Below are 24137 nucleotides of genomic sequence, written 5' to 3'. Positions count from 1 at the left end.
CTCCAGTATATTCACCTCCCTATCCCCCCGTTGATATGTTGCATTCCCCCAGTATACAAATCCTATACGGGCTGTTGCCATATAAAATCAGCATACCTCACTCCTGTACTGTGTATATAGATGTCTTCCTCGTCCTGCTCAGCATGTGCCCATGGTCTTCCTGAAGACCAATCAGCTAGTAAAGACTGTCGATTGCAATGAATTGTGTGAGGGCAGCGGCGTCAGTACACAATGTACTGGCAAATGCTGCAGAGTGATACCGCGCCCTCAGCCAAGCAGCAGCACAGATTCTGTATGGTCCCAGTGGCGCGTAGTGCTGCAAATTGGGCTTAACCCGTTAGTGACCGCCAATACGCCTTTTAACGGCGGCCACTAACGGGCTTTATTCTGATACATACGCCTTTTCACGGCGCTGCATCAGAATAAAATTACGGCGCCGTGAAAGGAGATAGCTCCAAACTCTGGGGACCGTTGTTTGCGGTCCCCAAACCGGCGATCGCCGGTATTCAACGAATACCGGCGACCGCCGTTACAACTAGTGCAGCGGTGGAAAATGGACATTTTTATCTCCTGTCACCATGAATGTTTGGTGAGAGGAGATAAAAAACTAACCTGAAGGGCCTCCGATGCCCGCGATCGTGTCCCCCTTTTCTTCTCCTCCCGCAGCTGCCGGGAAGAGAAAAAAAATGCCGCCCGCGCATGCGCACACAATCTAATTAAGATTGCGGCGCCGTGCAGAGGGATAGCTCCCTGCCCTCAGCTACCAGAGGTAGCTGAGGGCTTGGAGCACAGTCTGGGGACCGTTGTTTGCGGTCCCCAAACCGGCGATCGCCGGTATTCAACGAATACCGGCGATCGCCGTTACAATTAATGCAGCATTGAAATCTGACTTTTTATCTCCTCTCACCATGAATGCTTGGTGAGAGGAGATAAAAAACTACTTGTTAGGCCTCCGATCGTGCCCCCCCCCTCCCCCCAACCGCCGGAAAAAAAAAATAAAAAAAAAATGGCGCACGCATGCGCTGTCAGTGAAAGGCAGCGATTCTGCCTGTAAATGGAAACTGATCAGGGACCGTTATAATTGGTCCCTGATCAGATGGTCACTGTGATATACCTATCATAGTGACCATAGTCCCATATTTTCAAAATACAGCACAAGATTTGTGCTCTTTCCCTCCCTCCTCTCACTGTAGTTGATCTGTGAGAGGAGAGAGAGAAATACTATACAAATCTTGTGCTGTATTATACTGTAAAATACACCACCAGCGCTATCCATAGCACGCCTGTATTTGCAGCCGTTATGGCCCGAACGCGCTATGAGACTCTAATGCGTTTCATGAATTTTTCTGACAATACACAAATCCCCCCAAGAAGTGACCCAGCCTATGATCGCCTCAACAAACTGAGACCCCTAATCTCCCTCCTAAGTGACTCATTTTTCAATTTATACACCCCAGGCCAAAAACTAGCGGTAGATGAGTCCCTTATGTCCTTCAAGGGCCGTCTATCGTTTCGCCAATACATCCCCTCCAAAAGAGCCCGATACGGAGTGAAACTCTATAAGGTGTGCGAGAGCACAACGGGCTACACCTGTGGCTTTTTCATTTATGAGGGCAGGGACCGCCACCTTAATCCCCCAGGATGCCCAGAGGATATTGGCATTAGTGGGAAAATTGTCTGGGAACTCATGGTGCCATTCCTACAAAAAGGGTACCATGTGTACACCGACAATTACTACACCAGTGTCCCCCTGTATAAGTCCCTCCATGCTGCGAATACAGGGGCCTGTGGGACGGTACGAAAAAATAGAGTCGGCTTCCCTCAACGACTGGTGTCCAGGCGACTAGAAAGGGGTGCGTCACTCTCATTTGCAAGTGACCAGTTGCTCGCTGTCAAATGGAGTGACAAAAAGGAAGTGTACATGCTCTCCACCGTGCACGAGGACACCACAGTGGCAGTGAGAGAGAGGGGCGCTACCTCTGATAAGAGGAAACCAGTCTGCGTGGTGGACTATAACAAGTTCATGGGGGGAGTCGATCTATCTGACCAGGTCCTACAACCGTACCTGGTCAAGCGCAAAACTAGGGCCTGGTATAAAAAAGTAGCGATCTACCTTATCCAGATGGCCACTTACAACAGCTATGTGCTGTACAAGACCCAGGGAACGCTCAGTTTCCTCCAGTATCAGGAGAAAATTATAGAGCACCTCCTGTTTGACTCCCCCGCACCTAGAGACTCCTTCGAGTCAGAGGATGTCAAAAGGCTCACTGAGCGCCACTTCCTTCACCCCGTCCCTGCCACTGAGAGTAAGGAATACCCCCAAAGGAGATGCCGGGTGTGCAGTAAACACGGAAGGAGGAGCGATTCCCGGTTTTACTGCCCCATGTGCCCTTCAAATCCAGGCCTGTGCAACTACCCCTGTTTTGAGACCTACCACACCGTTTCTAATTATTAATTTTATCTATAATTTAGGGAAAACCAAAAAGGGTGGGGTGGGGGGGGGGATTCTTTTTAGGGAGTCAATTTCATTTATGCATATTTTTTTGTTTCGTTTCTGGGCTTTCCAAGGGAGGGAGGGATTCTCATGGGGAGGTTTATTTATTCCAGACTGTAAAACTAAATTTCCCCTTTATGATTTTTTTTATACAATTCTTGGACAATTAAATCCAGGACTTGATCACTCACAAATGAATACTGTTTATTGTGCAGGAGCCCACATCTGTCTATTCAGAACATGGACCCCCACAAACGTTCTTGAAATAAAAAATAAATGTGGGCATTGCCCGTGCCGCCCCTGAATTAGTGGAAGTCGTGCATTTTAGAAATGGTTACAAGAATAAATTGGGGATGTATTTCCTTTTTCTTATGACTATGTCCTGCCACATACAGCGGTTACATTCCTAATTCTGTACGGGTGATACGGGAGTGATATTTTTTTTTTGGAGGATCTCTAATAATCGAGCTGTTCCTTATCAATACACCATGGGCTTTGTTACGGTTCTTCTGGAAATACTGACATCATTTTGGGGATTATTGATCCTTTACTGTTCCTATAGATGGTTTTGGACACTGCCCCTCTATATATTCTGTAGGTGATTGGTTGTTTTGTGCACATAGCGGTTCCTACCTTGCCGGGCAGGGGCCTGTTATGGTGTACCGCGTCACTTGGCACATTCGTCCCTCATAAGGATTGATGGAGCTAAAGAGATGTTGTACAACCAGTCACTGAAAAAAAAAGCTTGTCTTGACAGCCCTGCAGGTGTTCTTCTATCTAGTGAACAGACTCGAGTTTGCAACATAGTTGGATACATTTTCCTCCATTTGTTTGAAGATATTGCCCGTCACTCCAGTACAGTTTATTTTTTCCTCTCTGACTGATTTTATATTAGGACAGAATTCTGTCCACAATGACATTATAATGGCACCAACTGCTTCTTCAGCAAGACATAGTCATAAGTACAGGCAAATACGTCTATAGCAACATGTATCCATTATGAATACACGGCTTCACTTCTCTTCTGTATGCCGCACAAATTTATTAATGTGGCATATTTCGAACAAAATAACCTTCTACCACGTCTCCTCTATTTTATCTGGAAACGTAATAAGAGTTTGAATAAAACATTATATACCCATAGTGTCTGAAATGATACCCATTATTTCCTCCTTTAAAAAATTTTTGGTCCGCATGCCCACTACACCACTAGATCAATACCTTTAGGGGTTTAGTTTTTAAAATGGGGTCATTTCTGCGTGTTTTTTTTTTTTGTTCATGTAGCTCAATGCCTCTAAATGCATGATATGGGGCCTAGAATTTATTCAATTGTGCCCTGAAAGCCAAAGGGTGCTCCCTCTCTTTTTGGCCCAGCCACACGTCTAATAAGCAGATTGGGGCAACAATGAGAGTATTTTTGAAAACAGGAGAAACCGGGTGATAGATTTTGGGGTGTGTTTCTTCATTCTTATGGTCGCTTTACACAGAAATCGGTCTTCAAAGTGATATTTTTATGGAAAAAAAGTGATTTTTTATTTTTTTTCACCTGCTATGCATTAAATTTAGCAAAAAACTGTGGGGTCAAAATACTCACTACACCCCTAGATAAATACCTTAAGGGGTCTAGTTTTCTAAATGGGGTCGTTTATGGGGAGTTTCTATCGTTCTGGTAGTTCAAAACCTCTCCAAATATACAGTGGGGCCTAAAACATTTTCAAGCAAAATATGAGTCCTGAAAGCCTCCGGGTGCTCCCTTCCTTTCAAGCCCTGCTGTGTGTCCAGGCAATGCATTAGAGTCACAATGGGGGCATTTTTGAAAACAGGAGAAACAGGGTGATAGATTTTGGGGTGTGTTTCTTCATTCTTATGGTCGCTTTACACAGAAATCGGTCTTCAAAGTGATATTTTTATGAAAAAAGTGAGATTATTTTTTTTTACGCCTGCTTTGCATGAATTCTTACAAAAAAACTGTGGGGTCAAAATACTTACAAAACCCCTTAATAAATACCTAAAGGGGTGTAGTTTGCAAAATGGGGTCACTTGTGGGGGTTTCCACCATTCTGACACCTATGAGCCTCTGAAAACCTGGCTTGATGCAGGAAAACCAAATGTACTTCAAAATGTATAAAATTATTACTAAACTTGTAAGTCTTCTAAATTGCTCAAAAAAAAAATTTTTTTTTTCAAAAGTGCTGCCAAAATAGAGTAAAGAGATGGAAATATATATTTAATAAAAAAAAATTGTACTGTATGTGTGTACATATGTGACATATTGCCGTTAAAAATAGGGAAAAATGATAATTTTTACAAAATTTCTTCATTTTTTCTATTTTTTTATTAATTTCCGTAAATCGTATCAGTCTACTTTTACCACTAAAATAAAGTACAACATGTGACGAAAAAACAATGTCAGAATTACTTGGATATTCAAAACTTTCGCTGAGTTATTCTCTGATAAAATCACACATACCAGATTTAACAAATCTGGCTTGGTCATTAAGGCCCAAACAGGCCCGGTCATTAAGGGGTTAAAAGATAAAACAAGGATATATTGCAGCAGCATTTTATCAGAAATACAGGTTTTCTTTTTGAAATGAGAGGTACACTTTAAAGAGGCTCTGCCACCAGTTTATAACTGCCCTATCTCCTAGTAATTGTGCAGTTTTAGGACTGCTCCATAACTTCAATCAATATGTTATTAGCCTGATGTCGGGGACAAGCCTGATTTTGAATCGACAAGAAATACACTATATTGGGGAACTTATCCATTTCTAAACTATTGTTGCAACAACTTAAGGAGAAATCATCTTAACGCAACCTTTCTATAAGTCTGGCAAAGTTCCCCTGAACTTCCTAGACTATTACTGCCAATTCTTCTACAGGAAGGGACTCCACCTTCCCACTCAGAAAACAAATCTGCAGAGAACGTTCAGTGTACACAGCCGGGACTGAATCCTAGCCTGAAAAAAACGTAGGACGTAGACTGTGTAAGAATTCCCCCGCAGTGGTCTTCCCCATCAGTAATACACTGTTTTCTGTAGGTTGTGTTACTGTAAATGAGTAGTCACACACTCTGGCCTGCTGCAGCCATGACGTAATAAAATATTTAACGTAAAAGAATTGGAAATTTGAACCAAGTACCCCCAAAGCTACGTTCCTTCGCTATCTTAAATAAATGCACTAAGCTGGCAGCATATTACACTGCAATGTTGCCATTAGTGAACACAAGAGAAGGTTTAATCATCCAGTCAACGTGGAGGTCCACAGTTTCTCTTAATAAACGCCACCATATATAATTCCGGTTTGATACCCCAATACAGTGCTCAAATAATAACCCTCATACAGTCTGATAAATGCGGGTCTCAGCTCTGGCACCCCACCTATATCAAGAACGGGGGTCACTCAACTCCTGCTTTACTTGGCGAGGCGGCCGCTGGCTGACAAATCTAGATGGGGACTTAGTGAAGAGGTGGCCATGCATGCATATTCCATGGGGGTATCGAAAAGAGCCGAGCAGGCGCGGCCACCTCTTTACTTAGTCCCCACTTGGAATCGGCAGCCATCGGCCACCTCACTAGGTCGAAACAGGGGTCAGATGACCCCCGTCCTCAATATAGATGGGGAGCCAGAGTGGGGGCCCTGTGGATATGCCATAAAATGTCTAAGTTGGGAATAACCCTTTAATGCTTCACGCCATTAGTGCTCATTTAATCCGAATATCCACAGTACAATAATTAATGCTGCCACACACAGTACAATAATTAATGCCTCCACCCACCTCCAGTACAAATGCAAATACAAGCGACAAAAGTGAGTGTCAATCGACCCCGTTCTGACATTCAATGGAAAGCCCAGCGATCATTCCCCCACAAAGCAAATTATTAAATTAATATAGTAGGAATACCCTTTTTCTAACTCATAAAAATAAGTGTTAGGATTTATTCGTACGATTCTATCTTATCCAGTTTTTACCGCAGTTTTGCAAAAATCGTGTCAGAAAAAGGAGGGAACAAAACCACTACGTGTAAGTTAGCGCTAACACTAATTTTTATGAGGCACATAAAGTAGACAGACATGCATACATCCAAATACATACACACCTAACCACAAGTACACATAGGCATACTTTGGCTGCGGGCCAGGATGGATCTTTCCAAGCAGGGATCCATTTTCTTCCCCTGGATTCTTGCTCACATTGCATGGAGCTTTAATGCATAATCTGGCTCACTACACACAACAATATTATCCTGGGTTTGCTGTAATTACTTAAAAAAATTGGGGAAATCTGCAATAGTACGGTCATGTCTGGAGACCGCCTGTTACACTAGATTCCTACAATGAACCCCCTCGACTCGTGGAGCATACCGCTTAAGATACCCTTTGCACTGCAGTGGATTTGATTGAAAACAGGTGTCTGAGTTGAGGAGCTGGGGGAAGGTGCGGCCAGTCCCACATGGGGCAGCTGAGGGAAGGAGCGGCCAGTCCCACATGGGGGAAAGTGCGGCCAGTCCCACATGAGGGAGGTGGGTGAAGGAGGGGCCAGTCCCACATCGGTAACTAAGGAAAGCAGCGGTTGGGCCCACAAGGAAAGCTGGTCTAGTTAAAAAATGAGCGGGAGGAGTGGTCTGGCATGTAGTGGAGCTGGGGAAAGCAGTGGTCTGCCTCACAGGAGAACTATAAGTGGCCTTTAAAGGGGTTTTCCCATGTGAGACATTTATGACATACCCACGGGATATGTCAAATGTCAGATAGGTGCGGGCACCAGAGATGGGACCCACATCTATCTCTAGAACGGGGGCCCCCTAAACCCCATTCTAGCTTTGCCTGATCGCGTGGACTCCCGGCCACTTCCTGGTTATGTGGTCGTGAGTTAAGAAAACAGCGTAGCTCGCTGTTTCCGTAACGCGCATAGTGGTGAATAGCAGTTACGGAAGCAGAGTAGCATGCGAGCTACGCTGTTTCCGTAACTAGCATTCAGTTCTATGGGACTTACGAAAACAGAGTAGCTCAACGAGCTATGCTGTTTTAGTAACTCACGACCATATAACCAGGAAATGGCCGGGAGTCATGACCTTTTGCATGGTCAGAATTCAACTCATTCAGCCACAACACAGAGTGGCTGAACGGGGATTAGGGGACCCCGTTTTAGAGATAGGTGCAAGTCCAGTGGTGGGACTTGCATCTATCTGCCATTTATGGTAGCAAAGGAATTTTTTTCTACGCACACAGTAAAAAGGAACTAAACAGAAGTGAAAATAAACTTAGGAACATATATTATGCCAAGCGCTGTAGTCTGAAAGTCCCATAGAGTGCACATGCGCGACCGCTGCTCCGTTCGTTCAGGAGACTTTGGATGATCCTGTCAATGGGTGATAAGTTGATGTGGTGGGATAACTCCTTTAATATTTAACTTTTTTTTTGTATAATCCGAACTACTTATATGTTGGGCAGAGTCATAGATAGGCTTTCTTTCACGTGGGGCAAAGATTCCATCCGCTACTCTAGCCCTGTGTCTAAACACTTTGGCCAAGGTAAAGTGGCTTGCTGGCACCGGCATTGGGCAGCAGATAAGTGAACCTACTCGTAAACACAATATTCAGGCCTCCCTGAAGAATCGAGGAATCTGGACGCTTCCTGAATCAGTGTATGTCAATGACAAACAGGAAGATGAAACTATGAACTGTGTAATCCCACAAGTCTTCATTGGCAGCCATTTTGGCTTTCCAGAAAGGTGGAAGGATGAGGTATGCAAGTGTGACGCAGAGCAGAGTCCATGCAAATGTTACACACTATTATTTAAATTGAGAATACCTAATAAAAAGAAAGACCGACAATACTGCAATAATCCCAGGAAACAGGATATGATCTAAAACGTATGTTTCCACCTTCACCATCTGTCTGCTTCTGGCAAAAAAGGATTCAACAGAAATGCTAAAATAGTCACTAACTGGACGTAGGCCACAAAAGTTTCCAGACGGAAGCAGACAGTCCAGAGAGAGATATCAACAGCTCATGCGATCACTTCTAAATACCATCAGATTTCAATTATTTGCTCTGAAACCCAATTTTCAAGGCTGGGTTTGCACATATCACGAACGCTGCAGAATTTCTGCAACGGAATTCTGTGCAAAATTCGGCAGCATTGAAAGTAGCAGCAAGGTGAATGAGATTTATCAAATGTCATGGATACACTGCGAGAAAAAAATATGTGGTTCGACTTTCAATTCTGCATCATGTCAACACTGTTATACTGCGGGCTCTATGCAGAGATGCTGCGTGCTTGGCCCATAGACTTCAATGGGGAGAATCTCTTCTCTTTCACTAGCCCTTTGAAACTATTTACAAATGCCTTACCCTCGTAACTCAGTGGCTAGAGCCCAGCGACAGAGGGTAAGAAGGTGGTCACCTATCTAGAGATACTGTAGGTGAGAGTTCCAGAGGTGAAACCCAAAACTATCACATATTCATGACATATCCTGTAGATATGGCATAGATGTCCAAGATGGGAAAACCCCTTTAACCCCTTCCTGCAATTTGGCGTGACTGTATGTCCAGATTCAAAGTGATTTCCGCAATGGGGTCTACAGTCACACCCAAGCTTATACAGCATGTGCTCTAACAGCAGTTTATATCCACAAATGGGGTATTGCCGTCTTCAGGAGAAATTGCGTAACAAACTGTGGGTGCTTTTTCTCCTTTAACCCCTTGTGAAAATGATGAATTTGGGGCTAAAGCAACACTTTCTTTGAAAAAAAATTACATTTTCTTTATTTACTGCCCAGTGTATGAAACACCTGTGGGGTCAAAATGCTCCAAAATGCTCAGCATTCTACTTGAAAAATTCCTTGACGGGTGTAGTTTCCAAAATGTGGTAATTTGTTGGGGGGTTTCCACTGTACTAGTACCTCAGCTCTTCAAATGCCTCATGGCGCATGAGAACGATGGCAGCAAAATATGCACTCCAAAAGCCAAATGGCGCTCCTTCCCTTCTCAGCCCTGCCATGTATCCAAAAAGCTGTTTATGACCACATATTGGGTATCTCTGTACTCTGGAGAAGTTGCTTTACACATGTTGGGGTGTTTTTATTCCTTTATTTGTTGAAATAAAGGAAACATTTTAAACTAAAGCTACATCTTATTGCGAAAAAAATAAATGTTTCATTTTCACTGCCCAACTCTAATGAAATCTATGAAACACCTGTGGTGTCAAAATGGTACCTTAGGAGCTTTACAAATGCGACATGGTGCAGAGAAATCAATCCAGCAAAAATTGCGCTCCAAAAGCTAAATGGTTTGCCTTCCCTTTCCGAGTCCTGCCGCTTGCCAAAACAGCAGTTTATGACCACATGTTGGGTATTTCTGACCTCTGGAGAAGTTGCTTTACAAATGGTGGGGGGGCTTTTCCTCATTTATTTGTTAAAAAGTGAACATTTTTTATGTCAAGCTACATCTTATTGGAAAATAATGTAATTTTTCATTTTCACTGCCCAATTCTAATGAAATCTATGAAACACCTGTGGGGTCAAAATGCTCACTACACCCCTAGATGAATTCCTCAAGTGGTGTAGTTTCCAAAGTGGGGTCTTTTTTTGGGGTGTTTCCTTTGTTTTGGCACCACAAAACCTCTTCTAACCCGACATGGTGCCTAAAATATAATCAAGAAAAGTAAACCCAGCCTTCGATTATGGGGCTTTTGTTTCAGTCCATTATCACACTAGGGCCAGATGTGGGATATTTCTAAAAACTGCAGAATAATGGAAATAAATATTCAGTTGTGTTTCTCTGGTAAAACCTGTGTTACAGAGAAAAAAATGGATTCAAATGGAATTTCTGCAAAAAATAAAATTTAATTTGCAAATTTCCCTTCCACTTTGCTTGAATTCCTGCGAAGCACCTAAAAGGTTAAGAAAATTTCTAAATGCTGTTTTGAAGACTTTAAGGGGTGCAGTTTTTTTTAAAATGGGGTTATTTGTGTGAGTTTCTAATATATAAGGCCCTCAAAGCCACTTCAGAAGTGAACTATTCCCTGAAAAAAAAAAAAAAGAAGAGGCTTTTGAAAAATGTGAGAAATTGCTGCTAAACTTATAAGCCATGTAACGTCCTAGAAGAATAAAAGGATGTACAAAAAATGATGCCAACAAATTAGACATATGGGAAATGGGAAATGTTAACTAGTAACTATTTTGTGTGGTATAACCATCTGCCTTACAAGCAGATACATTTGAAGTTAAAAAAAATGCACATTTTTGCACATTTTCTCTAAATGTTAGTGTTTTTCACACAAAAAAAAAAAAATCTTGAATTTATCGGCCACATTTTTTCACTAGCAAAGTACAATATGTCACGAGAAAACAATCTCTGAATCGCTTGGATAGGTAAAAGCATTCCAAAGTTATTACAACATATAGTAACACGAGAGATTTTAAAAATGAGGCTCTGTCACTTGGTCTAAAAGTTGCTCCGGCAGGAAGGGGTTAAACACAGATGGGAACAAATTTTGGAGAACCATATTGTATACTGGTCACAAAACCGCTGTCCCATTGGGAGGCCATTCAATGTAAAGAGGCTTTCCAGTTTTATGTTAATACAGCCCAATTATTGTATAATGAAAAGTTCTGCAACTTTCTAATATAGTGTACTTTGTATTTCAATTCCTCACCATTTTAAGGATCTCTGAATGTCAGTGAATAGAAACCTTATGGTCTGCAGCCAAAAGCTGTGTAGAAGATCTACAAATGAGGACAATGCCAAGGCTTACCTGCTTGCTCTCATCTTCTGCCAGGCCATGAGCCAAGTGCGCGCTGAATGTGCTTTTCCCAACTCCTCCTTTTCCTGACAGGACTAGTATCTTGTGTTTCACGGTAGATAATTTATCTTTGATTTCTTCTATTGCTAACAAACGATATGGAAACAGTAAGGAGAAAATAGCCAGGAGAATAAAGCTAGCAAAACCCCAGTGTAACAAGCTGCAATACACAGCCTGGGTCAGAACATGGCACTTTACTATGGCACTGGGTTAACCAGCAAACGGGTTATAGAAGGTCCGCGATACATGAAAGGGCACGTTCGCACGGATTTTGTGTGGAGCAGAAAACAACGAGACACATTTTCAGCCTCTGAAAACCAGGCATTTTTTTAAGCAGATTTGCCCAGCGTTTTTGGCATTGTCCATTGGAAATTGTAAAAAAAATATCTCAAAAGGCGAAACGACACTTCTTTTTCATATGGCTTATTTTTTTAGAAGGCGCTTTTTTAATCAGCAGCCTAAAAAATACGTCTCGTCTAAGCTACACAGCATATTTCCCATTAAAATAAATGGGAAGCTGTATGAAGGCGTATTTAAAGTGCAATGCGGCCGGTTTAGGCTCCGAAATAACGCAGGCAAATAAGCTGTGTGAACATGGCCTTCGAGTTCTGCGCAATTGAAAAACCTATTTATAAAATCATTTAGGTGGCAGAGAAGGGCGTTTGCATCTAGATTTGCGTTTTTCATGATGGGAGATTGGCAGATATTTGATTTGCAAGTTGGAAAAAGGAAAACAGAAATCTTTTCACAATGCGGTCCTCCATATGATATTTGTTAGATTTACACACCGAGGATTCTGTCGGGAATTAATGGCGTGAATTCCACACCTAGATTCTGACAGAATCCACTAACATTTTTGCTGGCAATGCATGCGAATGCCATATTTTATGCCCATTCAACATGCTCTGAAAAAAAAAAAATGAGCAATGTGGATTTCAATTCTGCAGCAGGTTCAATATTGGCACGGAGTTTGTGCTTAAAATCCATGGATTACCTATTTTAAAATACAATAGGACTAATCAAAGTGCGGAGCGCTGGCCAAACTGTGGCAGAAATAGGAGTTTCAGATACAGCGGATATGCGGTGTAAACATGGCCTTACTCCAGTGATTCCCCACCTGGGGCCCTCGGAACCAGATCAGGGATTCCACAGAGGGAAGCAGCAAGACATGTCATTGTTAGGCCGGGATCACACACAGTATTGATGCAGTTTTTTGGCTTAGTCTTTTTTAGTCAAATACCGAAGTGAATACAAAAGAAAGGAGATGCCTCAGTCTTTTCTTTATACCGTCCCTTTCGGATTCACTTCTGGCCAAAAACTGCCACAAGATCTGCGTGTTTGATCCTTGCCGAAGACATGACAAACTGATTTGAGCCAAGATGGTCACTGGGGGAGGTAATGCAGGCAACAAATCTCAGCCAGAATCTAAAATGATGAAACGCTTTATCCTTTCCTACACCAGAGCTTCTTTGAATAGGGGTTCCCTTGGAGATTAAACATGTTTCAGGTGTTCCGCCAAGGTAATAAGTTTGGGATTCACGGTCAGCCATATAAGGTAAAATGTACGGATCATACTTACATTAAATGGGTTTTGCCACTAGGAGCATTTATAGCATATTGATAATATTAAAATGTCTGATCAGTGGGGCATATTCATTGGGAACCCCACCAATCCCAAAACTCAAAGAAATGGACCCCTATTCCCAGCAACAGCAGTATCTATGGAACACGAGTAAACATCAACGGATACCTCCGTTCACTGTATCAAAGAGTGACCAGGTATGTGCGGATACCTCTTGGCCAAAAATGAGGGAATGGAATACGCCATTTTCAGGGTTGGTGGGGTCCAAATGATCAGACCCCCAAGGAGTCGTTCATTAGCGGTTATCACTGGAAGGAGCAACCCGAGTTTAGCATCACTGCAGGGGAAATGTAGTAATAGTTGTAACATAGGGTCACACTAAGTCCTCCAGAAAAAATTAAGTTTTTCTTTGCAACGGTTTACCCGCTATGTGGGTTTGAAGTACCGACCTCTATGACATCTAAAAAGGTATAAATCGAGCATAATTATAGCAACACATTCATAGCGGAGGTTTGTTCGAAAAATAGGCCTGCTAAAAAAAATTTTTTTGATAAATGGGCGCGCCAAAACTAAGCTGATCAGTTAGGGTATGTTCACTAAGCTCATCAGTTAGGGTATGTTCACTAAGCTGATCAGTTAGGGTATGTTCACTAAGCTGATCAGTTAGGGTATGTTCACCAAGCTGATCAGTTAGGGTATGTTCACCAAGCTGATCAGTTAGGGAAAACAGCTCCTGATTTTCAAACGTTTTTTAAGCAACTCGCGTTTTTCACGGCTGTTTTTGGAGCGGTTTTTAATAGAGTCTATGAAAAACGGCTCCAAAAACGCCCCAAGAAGTGACCTGCACTTCTTTTTCGTAGCCGTTTTTCTTACTCGGCCGTTTTGAAAAACGGCAGAGTAAAAAAAACGGCCTCTTGGAACAGAACTGCATTTTCCCATTGAAATCAATGGGTAGATGTTGGGAGGCGTTCTGCTTCAGATTTTTCGGCCATTTACGGCCCGAAAAACGGCAGAAAATAAGCCATGTGAACATACACTTAGGCTTCGTTCACATCGGCATTGGGACTCCGTTCATGGGTTCCGTCGGTCCTTTCCGTCAGGCGAACCCACACTGAAACAAACGGAAACCATCATCACCATTGATTTCAATGGTGACAGATTCGGTGCAAATGGTTTCCGTTTGTCAGAATCAATACTGTAGTAGATTACGGACAAAACCATTTGCACCGGATCCATCACCATTGAAATCAATAGTGATGATGGATTCCGTTTGTTTCAGTTTGGATTACATTAATGGGTTCCCCTGACGGAAATGTCCGACAGAACCGATGAACGGAGTCCCAACGCAGATGTGAACGAAGCCTTAGGTGTAAATTGAGGGAGAACATGGCAGCAGGAGTTCGATACTCCCACCGCACTCCCTAAGGAGAATTAAAGCAATACATAGTTCCCATTGAAATCAATGGGTCCTCTAAAGCGAGAGATGCTCTTTGCAGCCAATATCCTCTTTGAATAACAGGTGAGGGTCTTGAATGAAGGAACTCGCCTCTATTTAAACAGAATTCTGCTTTTTTGAACCAAACAATCTCTTTAATATTAAAGAGGCTCTGTCACCACATTATGAGTGGCCTATCTTGTACATGATGTGATCGGCGCTGTAATGTAGATTACAGCAGTGTTTTTTATTTAGAAAAACGATCATTTTTGACGGAGTTATGACCTATATTAGATTTATGCTAATGGCTTTCTTAATGGACAACTGGGCGTATTTTACTTTTTGACCAAGTGGGCGTTGTGGAGAGAAGTGTATGACGCTGACCAATCAGTGACCAATCAGCGTCATACACTTCTCCCCATTCATTTACACTGCAGATAGCGATATAGCTATATCGCTATGTGCAGCCACATACACACACTATAACATTACTGCAGTGTCCTGACAATGAATATACATTACCTCCAGTCAGGACGTGATGTCCATTCAAAATCCTGACACTTCTGTAGTGTCTGTGTGATATTTACAGCAAGGCAAGCGTAATCTCGCGATGTAACCTGTCATTTAAAACGAGATTACGCTTGCCTTGCTGTAAAGATCACAGAGACGCTACAGAACTGTCAGAATTCTGAATAGACATCACGTCCTGACTGGAGGTAATGTATATTTATTGTCAGGACACTGCAGTAATGTTATAGTGTCTATGTGACTGCACATAGCGATATAGCTATATCGCTATGTAAATGAATGGAGAGAAGTGTATGACGCTGATTGGTCACTGATTGGTCAGCATCATACACTCCTCTGTACAACGCCCACTTGGTCAAAAAGGAAAACACACCCAGTTGTCGATTAAGAAACTCATTAGCATAAAGCTGATATAGGTCATAACTCCGTCAAAAATGATCGTTTTTCTAAATAAAAAAACACTGCTGTAATCTACATTACAGCGCCGATCACATCATGTACAATATAGGCCACTTATAATGTGGTGACAGAGACCGGGCAAATCACCGGGGGAGGGGGGCTGCCTGTAACATAGATGACTGGACGCATCTAATGCTCCGTTGTGAACCTCCGTTGCATATTCCGTCATGTTTGCTGGACAAAATAGCACAGCATGCAGCAAAATGAGAGACCCGATGGAAGCAGTTAAAGTCAATGGGTTCAGTCGGGTGCCATTGTTGTCCGTCATTTGACGGATCCAGCGCTTTCGTTATTTGTGTAAGGGTATGTTCACACGGCCTATTTACGGACGTAAATCGGGCGTTTTTGCCCCGAATTACGTCCGAAAATAGCGCCTCAATAGCGCTGACAAACATCTGCCCATTGAAAGCAATGGGCAGACGTTTGTCTGTTCACACGAGGCGTAATTTACACGCCGCTGTCAAATGACGGCGCGTAAATAGACGCCCGCGTCAAAGAAGTGACCTGTCACTTCTTTGGCCGTAATTGGAGCCGTTATTCATTGACTCCAATGAATAGCAGCGCCAATTACGTCCGTAATTGACGCGGCGTTCAAGCGCCTGCACATGCCGGTACGGCTGAAATTACAGGGATGTTTTCAGGCTGAAACATCCCCGTAATTTCAGCCGTAACGGACGCCCTCGTGTGAACATACCCTTATTCTTTTCCAGTGACAGAACATAACGGAAATACGAGCGCAGATGTGAAGAGCCTTACCAGTGTCTCTGTAATGGATCTATTACAATAAACTGATTAGAGAAGAAAACACAAAAATCGACATTGACAGCTAGATTGAATAGTGACATATTGCACATGCAGTGAATAATACTGTACAGCAGTGAAGCTCCAGGTGCTGCAAAACTACAACGCCCAGCATGCTCTAAGGGACACAGGCTGTCAGGGCACGCTAGGAGTGGTGGAGAGCCGCAGGTTTGAGATCACCGCTGTATTTATTACCTGGGTCTGGTCCTGCAGCTGCCCCTGTGGCGCAGATTGACTGATTGGGACATCCCTGACATGCGGAGCTCTTCCCCGCCTCGCTGCTGTCAGTGCCAGGACAGTCTGTAGAAGAACAACAACACATTACTCCATACTGCTCCGGTAACCACAGCCATCATCTCCACACTGCCGGCCTCACTCACGCTGCGGAGCGTTCTCCGGGACATCAGCCATGGAATTACGTGAACCTCACAACGTTTCTTACTAGCCTCAACTTTGTTTACTTCCTGTATTGCTGCGTTCCAAGCCTCATTTGAGGTTTACAAAGTTTTTTTTTCCCAACAACTTTATAGACAGCGAACAACTATAGATTACAGTAAACCAATTGTACAACGCTTTCAGCGACATTTCAATACGCGCTCCTGACATTTTTTTAATTTATTCTGGCACTGAAATTTAGCTGAATTAGGCTAAATAGATTATATTTGTGTTAACTGTAATAGCTTTAGTCCTGATTATTTTTTGTTCCTGTAGCAACCAATCAGGAGTCCAGTTGTCATTTTCTGTTGCTCTATGGAATATGAGAGCAGAAACCTGATTGGTTGGTTTCTATGAGCAACTCCTCCAAGTTCCTCTAGTTTTGATAAATCTCCCTTACATTAATCTATTCACACTTGTTTTAGGGCCTGTTCACATCAGCGTTGGCTTTCCGTTGAGGGGTTCAGTCGGAGATTATCGTCGGGTGATTTCAGTGCTGAGGTTTCCGTTTCCATCACCATTAATTTCAATGGTGACAGATCTGGTGCCCGTGGTTTCCGTTTTTGTGTGTTATGTACCGGACCCGTCGTTTTGCCGGAAGCAATAGCGTCGTTTTGCCGGAAGCAATAGCGTAGTCGACTACGCTATTGCTTCTGGCAAAACGACGGGTCCGGTGCACAAAACACACAAGCGGAAAATACGGGCAGCGGATCTGTCACCATTGAAATCAATGGTAATGGAAACGGAAACCTCTGGTTTCCGTTCCTGTCAGTTTGTGCCTGTTCAGGATCCCGTTCTGACGAAAACCTCAGATGGAACGTCAGAATGGGACCCCAACGCAGATGTGAACAAAGCCTGTTGCATCAGCATCCGTTTTTTTGTCTCTCAAGTGATTACAACTGATGCAAATACTGATGCAAAATGTATCAGTTACCATCAAGCTTTTTCACAATTTTTACTACAAACCCATCAGTTGTCGTTAGTTGTCATCAGTTTTTACCACAATGGTCCACCAAAAAAGTCGTCTAGTGTCTGAAAGTGTGCCAATTTTATCAGAGTGGTGCATAGCTTGTGATAGATTGGATACATTATAGATTAGATACCTGTGAACCATGTCAGGGCTCCCCTTCTCTGCTCCGGCCTCAGCGCTACACTGAAGTCTGACACACACATTGTAATGTCACGTGTGTCATACTAGGTGCAGCGCCAAGGCCAGCGCCAAGAGAGAGAGCCCAGATCTTTGAAGCAGCCTTGTGAGCCTGCAAAGACGCCAAACACTAGCCCTAATTTCAGGGAGTAGCTAGTTTTTGGCACCTTTACAGCTACCCAATCCCACCCGCATCTCCTACCCACCCCACACCACGCAAGTATTGTTATTGTTTCTATTCACACCACATGGTTCGGTGTCAGCTGTAAAAAACAGCCGTCTAACTCCGTTTTTGATGGCCGTTTTTCATCTATTTTGTATTTGTTGAGTGTCCGTGTTTTCCGTTTTTGACAAATTTTTAAAAACAGATGAATTTCATGTGAAACACTGCCCTTTGTAGATAATGCCACAGTGCCCTCTGTAGATAATGACACAGTGCCCTGTGTAGATAATGCCGCAATGCCCTCTGTATATAGTGCCACACACACCCTGTAGATCAGTGATCCCCAACCAATGTGCCGCGGACCAATACCGGGCCTCGTTTTGGTGCCGGGCCGGGTATCTGGTATCCGCCCCAGTGGGCTCAGGGAATGTCCGCTGCGGAAAACTGCTGAGGAGTCCTCCTGGGACGTTTCATCCCAGGAGACCGCTGCAGCCTGTGAGTGGATGCAGCGGTGGTCACATGAGATGAAATGTCATCCCAGGAGGCTGGCCCTCTAACGTCATCCAGGCCAGCCTCCTGGGATGATGTTTCATCCCATGTGACCGCCGCTGGTCCAAGTTCCAACTTCATCTGTATCCTTAGGATGCAGATACAGTTGAATTGAATGCTGGAGCAAGAGTGACGGCTCCTTGCCCCATTCACATTCGCATTCACTCTGCCGTGAGAAGCTCGGCACAGGCAGGCACGATGTTGTGACGTCATCGCGCCTGTCTGCGCCAAGTCACTCACAGCACAGACCGGAGGAGAGGGATCCTCCACCCGTCGTGGGAACGGTGATAGGTAAGTAATTATGTTATTATTTTTAATTAGGCACATATGGGGGCTAATGCCCCCATATGTGCCTAATTACAAATTATAACATAATTCCCTACTGTGTAGGGAAGGGGGGCTGATATGGTGGCAGCTATGTGAGAATTTTACTGTATGGGGCAGCTAAGGGGGGGCCTTATACTGTATGGGAGCTTATACTGTATAGGTGGCCTTATTCTCTGGAGGCAGCTATGGGGAGCATTATACTTTGGGGGCAGCTATGGGGAGCATTATACTTTGGGGGCAGCTATGGGGGCATTATACTGTCAGAGGGGCATCTATGGGGAGCATTATATTGTATGGGGAGCATTATACTGCGTGGGGCAGCTATGGGGAGCATTATACTATGGGGGCATTTTACTGTGTGTGGGAAACCATGGAGAGCATTACACTGTGTGGGGACATTATACTGTGGAGACAGTTATGGGGGCATTATACTGTGGGGGGATGCAGGGGCCTGGTGTTTTTGGGGAGGGGGGCACAAACTGAATTCTTGCACCAGGGCCCATGAGCCTTTAGCTACGCCCCTGCTGCTATTTGTTGTGGATTTTACCTCCCATTGAATTCAATGGGGAAAACCCGCAACAGAATAAGCAGCGTTTATGCAAATAAAATTGACATGCTGCGGAATACAATTCTGCACCGCAGGTCCATTTCTGAGCGTTTTTTCCACTCAGTATTTACGCAGAGTGTGGATGAGACTTGTTTTAGCTCATCCACTTTGCTGCTACTGTATTATGCTGCGGATTTTCCACAGCATAATACAGGTATTATAATACAGGTATACACTGTATTTATGCAATGTGTAAACTGACTCTATCCAAACCCACCTGCCCCGCCCCACCGGTCCATGGAAAAATGTTCTTGCATCAAACTGGTCCTCGGTGCAAAAAAGGTTGTCCACCACTGCTGTAGATAATGCCACAGTTCCCTCTGTAAATAGAGCCACCACGCTCCCTGTATATAGTGTCACACCCACCTGTACATAATGCCGCAGTGCCCTCTGTAGATAGTGCCACACACCCCCCTGTATATAGTGCCACACACCTGTAGCTAATGCCACAGTGCCCTCTATATATAGTGCCACACCCCCCTGTAGATAATGCCGCAATGCCCTCTTTAGATAGTGCCACACAGCGCCCCCTGTAGATGGCACCACACAACTCCCCCTGTAGATTGTGCCACATAGCGACCCCCTGTAGATAGCGCCACCCCTGCTGTATATAGTGCTACCCCCGTTCCCATGTAGATAGCGCCACTGAAGCTACCTTAAGCAGCAGAATCCCCGGCCAGAGCATTGCAGACGCTATGGTCGGGGATTCCCTCCGGGTGGAGCTCCTGGCGCCACTGTCCATATATGGACAATGACATGAGGTTACTCCTGAATGGAATCCCCGGCCACAGCATTGCCGACACAGTGGCAGGGTGTCACGTTGCGGGTTTGTGGACCCACTAGGCTGTACCGCCGTAGCGGGGAGGCAGCTGGCCAAACAATACAATGTCCCGCACAAGGGTACCTGGATAGTCCAGACAGTGGCCGCAGCTCTGGCACTGATGAAGATGGGTGCAGCAAGCAACGCCAAATGTGGCGGATGGTACAGGTGCCGCAGGTTGCGCCAGACGTGGCGAATTCCTCTGGACGTGGCGAATTCCACTGGACGTGGCAGATGACACAGGACGTGACACCACTCCGACAGTAGTAGGCACAGGAACAAGAACAGCATGGGATACAGGAACAGGTAACAGGGCACGGGTAACAACTGGAACAGAAAACACTAAGGGACCATTTGCAAGACAGACTTGGGATAACTTACAACGCTCAGGCAAGGATCAGAGCACTGGCCCTTTAAGGCCGGGTACGAGCATGCGCACGCACCCTACGGGACACAGCACACCGGAGCGGAAGTGAGCGCTGGCGTCTCCTAGGAAGGAGATGGGGACCAGCGCTCACGGATCCATGGCTGCGGGCGTCGGGAGGTGAGTAAACCCGACGGCCCATGGCCATGGACGCTACACACGGTATTCCCTCATGGAGGACCCCCTGCCTGACGCCACCGTCTATATATGGACAGTGACGTCAGTGGCTACTCCTTGAGCAGAATCCTCGTTGCCGACTCTGACCTGGGATTCCGCTCCAGGAGGAGCCCCTGACGTCAATGTCCATATATGGACAATAACCTCAGGGGTTTCCTCTAGGAGCGGAATCCCTGGCCAGATCATCGGCAATCAGTAGCCACTGCCTTCACTATCCATATATGGACAGTGACGTCAGGGGCCTCCCCGGGCACAGCGCTTAAAGTAGCGCTGTGCCCAGGGAATCCTCGGCGAGCGGAGGAGCTCCCTCTGCTCCTCCGCTCTGAACTCATTCTGAAGCAGGGACCTGATGGTTCCCTCCTTCAGTATTAAGTTCAACTGTGTCTGCATCCTGAGGACGTAGACACAGTTGACAGCAGAACATACACCCGGCCGCCCGGAGCAGCAGGACACCACCCGCAATCCGGGACTGTCCCGCTGAATCTGGGACGGTTGGGAGGTAGTTGTTAGGGGCTACTCCTGGAGCAGAATACCCAGCAATGCTATGACTGGGGATTCCGCTCCTAGCTCACATCCACCTTCCTGCCGGGTGCTGCCAGAAGGTGGATGTGGCAGCACCCGGCGTTCATCCGGCCACAATTAAAATGGATAGGATACGGACGGCGCCGGACCTCCCTGGCAGCCGGAACCAAAAACGCTGCAGGTAATGCTTTTGGATCCGGCTCCTGCACAGGTCCTGCACTATACGGAGCCTCAACGTATGTCCCCTGTGCCAGGTGGGATCCAATAGAAAGCTATGGGATCCGTTCTAGCATCAGTTTCCCTCCGGCTTTTCTGCAATACGCCGGCGGGAAACTGACAGGGACAACGGATATATGTGAACGGACCCTTACAATAACCTAGCAGACTTCATTTTTTTCATTCTGCCGGATCTTGCAGAAAACATAAACCAGATATGTTTTTTTTTAACATGGTAGCTTATGTGTGATAAATGCCACTATATGGCATATGTCACAGGCATCTCTTTGACGGATACGTCATGGGCTTTCCAAAAGCCTTTCATGACGTATCGGTCAAACAAATACTATTACAGTCTTTTGGTGACGGATACGCTAAAATAACGTCTAATAGTGATATCCGTAACACATAGACTACAATGGTATCTATTAAATGGATACGTCATGAATGCTCATGGCCCCAGTTCACAACGCATCAATTTAACGTAAACCATTAAATTCAACGGTGACGGATGCCACTGTTGGACATCCATCACAGCCTACGTCTTTGTGAACAGGGCCTAAGTGCTACACCAGTATTAGTAAATTTGCCCTAATTTGCCTATATTTTACAACAGAACCTAAAATATTTCACTTTTACTCTGTGCCCTCTTGCTTCTCTTCCCTACAACGCGATTTTCTTGACGTTAATGAAAACATCAACATATGAAGATTTACTGTAAACACACGACACACACGAGCCCATGAAAAACAAAGCAAGCTTTTGGATTGGCTGTTTGCATTCCTCTGCTGGGCATTTGACGTTTCCATCTCATGTCATTTGATAGTAATTTAGATTTTTTTTTTTTCCTGGCAAAGCAGAAAAATTGGTTTTCTGCTACATTTCTCTAACTGAATGTGCCAGACAACATGTGGAAATTATAAAGCATATTTTGACTGTTGAAAGAATTTAGTCTGATTCATAATCCTGTGATGTGCATGTTTGTTGAGATTTTTTTCTTACACTGTTTTGTATTAAACCTTCTTTCCCGACCTCAGGCCTCGTGCTGTCAAAGCTATACCAAAACAACAAGCAAAAAGCATCACTGAATCTTCTTAGCACCCAATTACAATTTACTTTCCAAACAAGTTCATGAATGCTGAAGAAGAGATTCATTTCCCTTTCCAAAAAGATGCAACCCCATGAAACGTAAATATTTCACTGTCTCTAAATCCCCATTCATTACTATGGACTCCTAATTAATCCTCTTTTGCTTTGATGTGTAAAAGATTTGTGTTTCCTGACCGTACAAGTCTATATTGCTTAGTAAGTGGATATACAGCATGTTCTGGTAAGGATAAACCAACTAGCCATTAATTTAAAGTGAATCTCCACCTTTAACACCGTGTTCTTTTTTTTAATGCAACATTCTGTGCTAATTCATATTTTAATATACCTTAATCGTAGTCGGATGCTCTGTTTTTCTTAGGCCCAGTTCACACATAGTATTTTGGAGCTGATTTTGACACAGAAACCAGTGCAAAAAAAAACGAAGAATCTCCCCCCCCCCCCCCATTGATTTTGATGGGAGGCAAAGACGGCTTTTAGCCACTTGCAGGAAAAAAAGCAGCATGTCCTTTCTCGCTGCGGTTCCGTCAATGACCTCCCATTGCAATCAATGGGAGGCAGAAAAACACGCGGCGCTAGCTTTTCACAGCGTTTTTTGCACCGCGGTCCTTAATGGCCGTGGACGAAAAAATGTTATGAAAAGTGCCATGAAAAACTTGTTTTACTTTTTAGATACAGCTGTTCTGTATTCTCTATACCGAGCAGCGGTATCTAGCGCTATTCACTGAATCCGTCAGTCCTGTGGACCTGACGGGTTCAGTGACATCGAGTCCTGCGTCTTTGACACGCGGGATCCACCTGTAATCTATCACATCTGACGAGGGACTGACAGATTCAGTAAATAGCGCTAGATACCGCTGCTCTGTATAGAGAATACAGAACAGCTGTATCTAGAAAAGTAAAACAAATTTTTAATATAAAGTATTTACAAAGTTACACAAAACTCACTGATACACCTTTTTATAAAAGAAAAATGTTACCTTTCAAAGGTTTACATAGCCTTTAATGTACAGGGTATCTATATACAGATAATGCTGAGTATTTATACTGTAGCTGCCGACGCGTGAAGAGCTCTCGCTGTCAATTAGTATATAAACTCCATATGAAGAGCTTCAAATCCCCTGCCTAGTTAAATGATACGTTTTGGCCATTGACACCCCTAGAGGGAGCTTAGGATATTAACCCTTTTCCACCGCAGCTAATTTTCATTTCTTCCTTTTTATTTTTTCCTCCCCGCCTTCCAAAAGCCATAACTTTTTTATTTTTTCATCAACATAGCAATATGAGGTCTTGTTTTTTTGCGGGACAAGTTGCAGTTTATCCTGTCACCATTTATTGTATTGTATTACCGTATAGTGTACTGGGAAACTGAAAAAAATTATTTATGTGGTCAAATGAGCAAAAACAGCGATTGTGCCATTTTAAGGCGTGGTTTACTTTTTACGGAGTTCATTGTATAGTAAAAACGACATGTTCACTTTATTCTATGGGCTGATGCGATTACGGCAATACCAAATTTCTGTTTTTTTATATTTTAC

The 24137-nt window shown here is 44.1% G+C and overlaps 1 protein-coding gene across 1 annotated transcript in view; it reads right to left on the bottom strand.

Annotated features, from left to right (window-relative positions):
- The window catches only part of NUBP1 (NUBP iron-sulfur cluster assembly factor 1, cytosolic), a 35143-nt gene extending 18550 nt beyond the window's left edge, over window positions 1-16593 (bottom strand). The window contains exons 1-3 of the mRNA XM_075830094.1: window positions 16486-16593; window positions 16301-16405; window positions 11253-11386 (exon numbers count right to left, since the gene is read on the bottom strand). Coding sequence (XP_075686209.1) covers window positions 11253-11386; window positions 16301-16405; window positions 16486-16516 — 270 coding nt within the window. The 5' untranslated portion in view covers window positions 16517-16593. The remainder of the gene's footprint in view (window positions 1-11252; window positions 11387-16300; window positions 16406-16485) is intronic.
- Between the last annotated feature and the right edge of the window lie 7544 nt (window positions 16594-24137).

The sequence above is a fragment of the Rhinoderma darwinii genome, chromosome 6, assembly GCF_050947455.1.
Source record: "Rhinoderma darwinii isolate aRhiDar2 chromosome 6, aRhiDar2.hap1, whole genome shotgun sequence".
Taxonomy (NCBI): Eukaryota; Metazoa; Chordata; class Amphibia; order Anura; family Rhinodermatidae; genus Rhinoderma; species Rhinoderma darwinii.
The sequence above is the reverse complement of the archived record's forward strand: the minus strand, read 5'-3'. Positions and strand labels throughout refer to the sequence as shown.